At 39.0% G+C, this 9636-nt stretch overlaps 3 protein-coding genes across 3 annotated transcripts in view; all 3 read right to left on the bottom strand.

Moving 5' to 3' along the window:
- Positions 1-224: 224 nt before the first annotated feature.
- On the bottom strand, positions 225-2835 carry CBG19488 (the record flags this gene model as incomplete). The annotated part of the gene is made up of 6 exons (XM_045242856.1): positions 225-480; positions 533-887; positions 972-1091; positions 1146-2328; positions 2374-2452; positions 2723-2835. The coding sequence occupies 6 exons, from the start codon at positions 2833-2835 to the stop codon at positions 225-227; spliced, it is 2106 nt and encodes a 701-aa protein (XP_045096791.1).
- Positions 2836-3537: 702 nt separating this feature from the next.
- CBG19489 lies at positions 3538-6179 on the bottom strand (the record flags this gene model as incomplete). The annotated part of the gene is made up of 5 exons (XM_045242855.1): positions 3538-3811; positions 3866-4792; positions 4851-5662; positions 5709-5790; positions 6067-6179. The coding sequence occupies 5 exons, from the start codon at positions 6177-6179 to the stop codon at positions 3538-3540; spliced, it is 2208 nt and encodes a 735-aa protein (XP_045096792.1).
- A 559-nt stretch (positions 6180-6738) lies between these two features.
- The window catches only part of CBG26166, a gene marked incomplete at both ends in the record, with an annotated part of 4201 nt that continues 1303 nt past the window's right edge, over positions 6739-9636 (bottom strand). The window contains 4 exons of the mRNA XM_045242854.1: positions 6739-7009; positions 7064-7451; positions 7501-8219; positions 8290-8376. Of these exons, the coding sequence (XP_045100241.1) occupies positions 6739-7009; positions 7064-7451; positions 7501-8219; positions 8290-8376 (1465 nt within the window). The remainder of the gene's footprint in view (positions 7010-7063; positions 7452-7500; positions 8220-8289; positions 8377-9636) is intronic.

Here is a 9636-nt window from a genome sequence, read left to right as displayed (position 1 = left end):
AAAAACAAGAAATTGCGAGTATTGCAAGAAATTTCTCGCGAGACGACACTCTAATAATTAGTGTTGAAAAATAGTTTCATGACAATCGGTACAATTCAGTGAATGTGTACATAAAAGAAAGAATTGTAAGTTTAAAAAAAAGAGATTCTGAGTCATCATCGATGATACAAACAAAATTGAGGATTTGAAAAATTGGACAAGATCAATCAATAGTAACCCCCTTGTTAATTTTCTTCTTGGTAATCGTTTGGTGGATGACGTTTACATTTCTCCTGATCATTAGTCCGTTTACGGGTGTTTTGAAAGAAATTTTCAACGGCGCCTATGTCCAGTTTCAGATTTCGCGCAATATGAGCCATAACGTCAGCTGATGGCTTTGGATTCTCCTCGAAGATGGTTTGTAGAGCACTTCTTTGAACTGGATGGAACTCTGTGCGTGGTTTCTTTTTAGCGGGAACTCCAGTCGCAGCTTCAGTCGCTCTGAAAATATACGGGTCAGTAGAAAAATTGAACATCTAAATATAAAACCAACCTCCTTCCAGCAACTTCCTTTTTCTCCGGAACAGGCCAATTGATTTTCTTATCAACAATTTCCATTCGTTGATTCTCTGGCAATTGGTACCAATTGAAAAAGCGGACGTATGTTCCACGACCAGATTTGAGACTATCCCACGGCTTTGGTTTTCTCAGAAGCTCGGAAAGCGTTCCTTGGGAGCGATTAGCGACTCTTGTGGCGAAAATTGATTGTGAGATATATCGAGTTTTCATTTCTTGGAGAATAGAATCGCAGAGAATTTTAGTGTCGAGCGCAGTGTCATTTGCAAGAGGAGCAGCCAAAAGTCCTTCATAATATGCGAATGCTTCGGAGTCAGAGGATGAGGACGAGGCTTGGGAGCCAGAGGATGAAGTCGATTGAGTGCCAGCAAAATCAAAAAGGTTAGAGGTAGTAGTTATTTTCCTCTATCACTCACCATGAAAACCACTGCTTCTTCTGTACGCATCATCTATTATTTTCCGAGGGGCAGCCAGAAGTCCTTTATAATATTCGAAGGCTTTGAAATCAGCGGATGAGGATGAAGTGGATTGACTACCTGGAAAATTTGAAAGGTTAGGGTATTTTACAGTACTGGCTTTAAAACACTCACTCTCATCATCATTGCCTTTTCTGTATGAATTATCTAAATAAGTCACGTCATCCAATGATGGTGATCTTCTTCCAGGTGGGGTTTGTCTTTTGCGAGCCATCTTATTGAAAACTGAATCGACGGAATGGGATGATTGACGTCGCTCACTGTTGACGTTGAAATCTGCACCGTTTTGGAATGATCTTTGTCTGTACGGATCGATTGGCTGGTCATTAGAGCTATGTGGTTGATTACTGTACTGATCATTGCTGTTTTCGGTATCGGAGTTCCGTTGTTGATTGTACATACGAATGGTGCTACTGTGAAGTAGTTGATTCTCGTACTGATAATCGTTGGTGTCGTAATAGGAGCTGTCAAAGAGTGAATCAGGAATGACCAGATCATCGCTGGAGCCGATATTAGTGCTGGTTTGAAGTGGTTGATGGTTGTACTCATCATTGGCATTCCGGCTTTCTTGGATTGGCTGCCGGTTTTTCGCGAATTTTCTACTTGAAATCTTATGGGTATTCATTTCTTGGGCCACTAGCTCTGTCAGTTGGTTTGTGTCCAATTTGACATAATCTGGTAATGAAGCATTCAATGGGTCCACATTGCCGGTTTCAGAAGTTCCAGTCTTCCATTCCATCAATTCCATATCCAATATTCCGAGTCTCTTCTCCAACGGCAAATTTAACCAATTATGAATCCGAATATAATTCAGTCGACCAGTTCGAAGCTCATTCCAGGGTTTCGGATTTTTCAACATTTTACGTAGGACCCGTGGATGCTTATTCAACACTTTTTTCGCAAAATTTTGACAACAAATGTTATAATTATGAATCTCTCGAGTAAGCTTCTCGCATAATTCCTCTGTATCGATATTTTTGGGTATTAGCGTTTCTAATTGATGCATATTATTGCCCATGGGTTCAGTTGGCTTGAAAGTTATTGGATTATCCTTCCAAGCTTTATAAGGGTTGGAATACCAGAATTTATCAGAACCACTGGTGGATTGGTATGCAGGAAATAATGACTTCTCTTCCAGAAGATTAGTATTTTCATCGTCGGCATAGACAACTGGATTCGCATTTTCCATTTCGTTACAGCGCTCTTTCTCAACCACATTCTCCAAGTTTTCGTTGAAATAATTGTCCTTATCCATTATTCCATCGTTCGTTTGAGCACTCCATGGGGCATTCTGGCTCTGAAATTATAAAGTTTGCAATAAAACCAGCAAATGCTAGTTTACCTGGTACAGTAATCCGTTGTTATTGGGGTACTGAACTGGTATAGAAACATATGGAGTTCCGGAACTGCTGGTGGGTGCCCTGAAAATGAAAATTTTCCCAGTCCTTTTTGACCCAATTCATCTCGGTTCTTGTTGAAGATAACGAAAAATGTTAAACTGATAAAATGTTGGTGATATTATGATAAAAAATTAATAGTTGACAACTTTCTTCATATCTTCGACAGATACCGAGATAATATGGCTCAAAGTTTAAAGTGTGAAGACCAAGGTTGTGCCTTGGCCAGCCGCGGCCACGATTTGCACAGCCTTGGCGAGGGCCTTTCTAATACGCGTAAATATTTAAACTTACATTCCAAAACTTCCAGTATCCCATAACGCGTCTGTCCCAAAATAATCTCGTGGATAACCACCTGATGACGTCATCGCCGCTTTTGAATCCTCTTCTCGCCAATTTTGATACATATTTCGTCTGTAAAATTATATTTGATGTACTTTGAAGAACTAGAAACTTGAAAAAAAATTAATGAAAAATGACAGAACAAGAGAAAACTATTGGCAGTTCGTTTGAAGAATGAGCGGGTTATTGGCCAAAATAGTGATTGGTCAAAATTGGTCAAAATTTCAAAATTTTGATCTACTCAAATAAAAATTTCAAGACTGAAATTTTTTGAATCAATCAAGTTTCATGGGGCTACTAGGTCATCAGCCCCATAACCCCATGACCCATTGATCCGATGACCAGATGATTTAAGGAACCTTTAGACTCTTCTGTCTTATCAGACTCACAACTGTTTCTTTTTTCAATAAATTTTTAAATCGAATATTTTTAAATGAACCATTTTATTAATATCCAATTGGATGAAACTTGACGAGATGCGCGATATTGATTATGACAGTACAAGCGGTACAATTCAGTGAATGTGTACATGAAAGAAAGAATTTTAAGTTTAAAAAAGAAGAGAGATTTTTGAGTCATCAACAGATGATTTAAAATAATCAGGATTTGAGATGAGATACGCGATATTGATTATGATAGTACAAGCGGTACAATTCAGTGAATGTGTACATGAAAGAAAGAATATTAGGTTTAAAAAAAGAAGAGAGAATTTGAGTCATCATCGATGATACAAAAAATTGAGAATTTGAAAAATCGGATAAGATGAATTAATAGTAATCTGTTTTTTGATTTTCTTGGTAATCTTGGAAATTGTTCTGTGGATGACGATTACGTTTCATTTGATCATTGGTTCGTTTGCGAGTGTTTTGAAAGAAATTTACAACGCTGTCATTGTCCAATTCAAGGGTTTGAGCAATATGAGCCATAACGTCAGCTGATGGCTTTGGATTCTCTTCGAAGATGGATTGTAGAGCACTTTTTTGAACTGGAAAGAACACTGTGCGTGGCTTCTTTTGGGCGGGAGCTTCAGTCGTACGTATTCTGAACAATCGAAGGATTAGTAAAAAAAATTGAGCGTCTAAATATGAAACTAACCCTTTTCCATCAACTGGCTTTTTCTCCGGAACAGCGCAATTAATTTTCTTATCAACAATCTCCATTCTTTGATTCTCTGGTAGTTGGTACCAATTGTAAAGACGGACATAAATGCCACGACCAGTTTTAACACAATCCCATGGCTTTGGTTTTCTCAGAAGCACGGAAAGAGTGCCTTGACAGCGATTGGCGACTCTTTTGGCGAAGATGGTTTGCGGGATTTTCTTGATTGCCAGTTCTTGGAGAATAGAGTCGCTTAGAATTTTAGTGTCGAGCACAGCGCCATCGGCAAGAGGGGCAGCCAGAAGTCCTTCATAATATTCGAATGCGGAGTCAGAGGATGAGGATGAAGTCGGTTTAGTACCTAGAAAATTAAAAAAGTTAGGGTCTCTTATAGTACTGGATGAAAACCACTCACTATTATTATCACTGCCTCCTCTGTATGAATCATCTAAACGAGCCACATCATTTAATGATGGTGATCTCATCTCGGATGGCGTTTGTGTTCTGCGAGCCATCTTATTGAAAACTGAATCGACGGAATGGAATGGTTCCTTCTTGAAAACCTCCCTTGCGCAATTGATATCGGCGGGGAATGGCTGACGTTTGTACGGATTGTTGGGTTGGTGGCTGTACTGATTATTGCTGTCGTCAGTATCGGAGTTACTCAGCAGAGGATCATGATTGTGCATACGAACGTTGCTATTTTGGAGTAGTTCATGATTGTACTGATCATTGATGTCGTCCCTATGGAGATAAGTTTGGATTTGTGATTCAGGAATGCACAGAGCATCGTTGGAACCCATATCGGTGCTGGTTTGAAGTGCTTGTTGATTGTACTGATTATTGCTGTCATCGACATCAAGATTGTTTTGGATTGGTTGATAATTGTCATGATGATCGATGACGTTGTACTCGAAACTTTTTCTGGAAAAAACGGAAAAAAATACTTTTGATTTGAAAAAAAATAAACTGCAAGATATACCTCTTTTTGGAACAATTTTTATTATCCTCCTTAAAATATTCCATTCTCTCTTCCGCTGGCAAATTAAACCGATCATAGATCCTAACATCATTCTTCGCAAATTTCGCTTGGGGAATTTCGTGGGTTTTTATCTCTTGGACCAGTTGCTCAGTTAGTTGTTCTGTATCCAAATCTGGTTTTCCTGGTAATGGAGCATTCAATAGGTCCGCTTTAACGGCTTCAGTAGTTTCACACTTCTTTTCCGGCAATTCCATATCCAAAATGCCCAGTCTCTTCTCCAACGGCAAATTTAACCAATTATAAATCCGAATATAATTTACACGAGCAGATTGAAGCTTATTCCAGGGTTTCGGATCCTTCAACATTTTACGTAGGACCTTTGGACCCTTATTCAACACTTTCTTCGCAAAATACTGACGAGAAATATAATATTTATGAATCTCTTGGGTAAGCTTCTCGCATAATTCTTCTGTATCTATATTTCCGGGTATTGGCGCATCTAATTGGTGCATACTATTGTCCATAAGTTCAGTTGGCTTCAAAGTTATTGGACTATCATTCCAAGCTTTGTAAGGGTTGGAATTCCAGAAATTATCAGGACCACTGGTGGATTGGAATAGAGTAGTTGCAGGGACTGATGACTTCTCTTCCAGAATTTTCGTATTTTCATCGTCGGCATAGACAACTGGATTCGCATTTTCCATTTCGTTACAGCGCTCTTTTTCAACCGTATTCTCCAAGTTTTCATTGAAATATGTTTCCTTATCCATCACTCCATCGTTTGTTTGAGCACTCCATGGACCATGCTGCCTCTAAAATTATAAAGTTTGCAAAAAAAAACAGCAACTACTAGTTTACCTGGTACAGTAATCCGTTTTTTTTATCGGGAGACTGAACTGGTATTGAAACATTTGGAGCTCCGAAACTGCTGGTGGGTGTCCTGAAAAATAAAAAATTCCCAGTTATTTTTGACCCAATTTATCTCTGGTTCTATTAAGGATAACAGAAAATCTGCAATTGATAAAATGTTTATGACATCTTGATAAACAATCTATCAGTTGACAACTTTTTTATATCTTCGACAGGAACCGAGACAATGTGGCTCAAAGTTTAAAGTATGAAGACCAAGGCTGTGCCATGGCCAGCCGCGGCCACGATTTGCACAGCCTTGGTGAGGACCTTTCTGATACTGTATCGCGTAAAAATCCATACTTACATTCCGAAACTTTCAGTATCCCATAACGCGTCTGTCCCAAAAAAATCACGTGGATAACCACCTGATGACGTCATCGCCGCTTTTGAATCCTCTTCTCGCCAATTTTGATACATATTTCGTCTGTAAAATTATATTTGATGTACTTTGAAGAACTAGAAATTTGAAAAAAATTGATGAAAAATGACAGAACAAGAGAAAAATATTGGCAGTTCGTTTGAAGAATGAGCGGGTTATTGGCCAAAATAGTGATTGGTCAAAATTGGTCAAAATTTCAAAATTTTGATCTACTCAAATAAAAATTTCAAGACTGAAATTTTTTGAATCAATCAAGTTTCATGGGGCTACTAGGTCATCAGCCCCATAACCCCATGACCCATTAATCCGATGACCAAATGATTTAAGGAACCTTTAGACTCTTCTGTCTTATCAGACTCACAACTGTTTCTTTTTTCAATAAATTTTTAAATCGAATATTTTTAAATGAACCATTTTATTAATATCCAATTGGATGAAACTTGACGAGATGCGCGATATTGATTATGACAGTACAAGCGGTACAATTCAGTGAATGTGTACATGAAAGAAAGAATTTTAAGTTTAAAAAAAGAAGAGAGAGTTTGATTCATCATCGTTAACATTACATGAAAAAATTAAAATTGACAATCTGATCGATTAATAATATTCTCCTTTGTCTTCTTGGTAATCTTGGAAATTGTTCTGTGGATGACGATTACGTTTCATTTGATCATTGGTTCGTTTGCGAGTGTTTTGAAAGAAATTTGCAACGCTGTCATTGTCCAATTCAAGGGTTTGAGCAATATGAGCCATAACGTCAGCTGATGGCTTTGGATTCTCTTCGAAGATGGTTTGTAGAGCACCTTTTTGAACTGGAGTGAACTCTGTGCGTGGCTTCTTTGGAGCGGGACCTTTAGTCGCACGTTTTCTGAAAAATATAAGAGTTAGCTGAAATTTTTGAACATCTAAATATAAAACCAACCTCTTTCCAGCAGTTTGTTTTTTCTCCGGAACAGGCCAATTGATTTTCTTATCAACAATTTCCATTCGTTGGTCCTCTGGCAATTGGTACCAATTGAAAAGGCGGACGTATACACCACGACCAGATTTGACACAATCCCACGGCTTTGGTTTTCTGATAAGCTCGGAAAGAGTGCCTTGAGCGCGATTAGCGACTCTTGTGGCGAAAATTGTTTGTGGAATTTTTCGAGTTTCGAGTTCTTGAAAAACAGCGTTGCATAGAACTTTAGTATCGAGCGTAGCGCCATTGGCAAGAGGAGCAGCCAGAAGTCCTTCATAATATTTGTATTTTTCGAAGTCAGGAGATGAGGACGACGCTTGGGAGTCAGAGGATGAAGTCGATTGAGTGCCTGAAATTGAAAAAATTAGAGTTGTTAGTTATTTTCCTCTATGACTCACCATGAAAACCCTTGCTTCTTTTGTACGCATCATCTATCTTTTTCCAATAATCTTTCTTTTGTTTAACAGGAGCCATTTCATCCATTGAAGGCTTTTGTTTTCTGCGATCTGGCTTATTGATAATTGATTCGACGGAATGGGATGGTTGGCGACGTTCACTGTTGGCATTGAAATCGTTGCTGTTTTGGAATTGCACACGTTTGTACGGATTGATGGGTTGATTAGTGTACTGATCATTGCTGTTGTCGGTATCGGAGTTCCGTTGTTGATTGTACATACGAATGGTGCTACTGTGAAGTAGTTGATTCTCGTACTGATAATCGTTGGTGTCGCAATAGGAGCTGTCAAAGAGTGAATCAGGAATGACCAGATCATCGCTGGAGCCGATATTAGTGCTGGTTTGAAGTGGTTGATGGTTGTACTCATCATTGCTGTAGTCGTCATTGACATCGCGGCTTTTTTGGATTAGCTGCTGATTGTACAGGTCGGTGCCAAGAGCGACTTTAGTCAACACTGGATCATGTTTGTACTTAGGATTGATTTCATCGGTGTCAAAGTATGGATCACGATTTTCCTGATGATAATTGGCCTCTACATCCGGAGTATTCATAACTGGGTCCTCATGGTACTGATGGTTGCTTCCATTGGAACTATTTTGACATGGCTTACTGCTGAACTGATCCTTGTGTTCCTTGCTGCCAGTGCTCATTCTTTTTGGTCTGAAAAGAGATTATTTGATTGTGAAATTGACTTTTTCTGATATTGAAGTCTTTGGTGACTAGTACTTACTGTTGAGAACCTGGAACTTCATCCCATACAAAATTGCTGTCACCTTGAAATGGCACTGGAGACTTTGGAGTTTTTGACTGGAGGCTTCTGGAATTAAGAATGTGAATTTGTGAACAAAATTAAAATAGCCAGATAGTCGGCATCTATATCTACCCAGATACCGTAAAATTGAAGAGCGCTTTTATTTGAATTACCCCCTTTAGTTGGAGGGCTCCTGACTTTCTCTTGTTTCGCTTATTTTTGTAAAAAGTTGTTGATGGATGCTAAGTAGAATTTTTTGAATTCAACGAACATCTATGTCTCTCTAGAAGTGCCTTCGGTAAATCAATAAGTTGGAAGAAGGTGGTTAAAAAAGGCCGCAAAATATCCGGCTCTTTATGACAAGGGGGGGGGGGCATGAGAAAAGGGGGACCAAGTTAAAAGGGGGCCATGAGAAAAGGGGGGCCCCAGGTTAAAGGGGGGGGGGCAAAATAAAAAATTATACCCAAGTTAAGATTTTCAGCTATTTTCAAGTTTTGAAGCTGTTTTGATCAAATTTCGGTCTCTGGACATTTTTTGCTCGTTTTACATCATTTTTTTCACAATTCTCAGTTCATGTCGTTCAGGTGGTCATAAATGACGTCTGGTCCCACCAACAACATTACAGCCACGACATTAAGCACGTGGAGATGGTAACTGTGCTAGGTGAAGTGGTAGTCCGGCAGGTGAAGACCTTCACGTTCGAGGTCTTAAATGAGGAGTCAAACGGCCGCGAAAGTATGACAATACTTTCGTTCGTTATGCTCTCCCCGACGAAAATCCGATCCCATTGAGAACAACCACCGAACCTGCGGAGACTGCCACCGAATTAGAAAAGTGACCCATCGAACCGGAAGAGCAGCCGAGCCAGTATGACGGCGAGGAGACAGAAGAGGAGGAGGAAGCAGAGCCAGAAGTGGAGGAGGAAGAAGAGACACAAGTGGAGGAGGAAGAAGAAGCACCAGTGGCGATAGCAGCGAGGTCCGCAGATTATGATAGTACAAAATCGTGGCCTGTTATAAACTTTGAATAATCCCTATTTTCTGATTTCTCATTATTCAATGTTCTACTACTTTCTATTTATATTTTCATAGTCAATTAAAAGTATAAAATTCTTAAAATTGTTAAAAATTTTTTAAAGTTAAATAATTTCTACTCAATTTAAAGGGGGACTCCGACCAAAAATTTTTATTGCATTAAAATGTTCGAAAAGTTGTCTATTTTCCCAATATTATAGCGAAAAAATTCGAAAAAAATCCGAAATCCCCGAAAAATGGCGTTAAAAGCGAAAAAAGTTGCTAGGAGGGACGAGGATTTGAATTCCCGCGC

The sequence above is a fragment of the Caenorhabditis briggsae genome (assembly GCF_000004555.2).
Source record: "Caenorhabditis briggsae complete genome, chrII, whole genome shotgun sequence".
NCBI lineage: Eukaryota > Metazoa > Nematoda > Chromadorea > Rhabditida > Rhabditidae > Caenorhabditis > Caenorhabditis briggsae.
The sequence above is the reverse complement of the archived record's forward strand: the minus strand, read 5'-3'. Positions and strand labels throughout refer to the sequence as shown.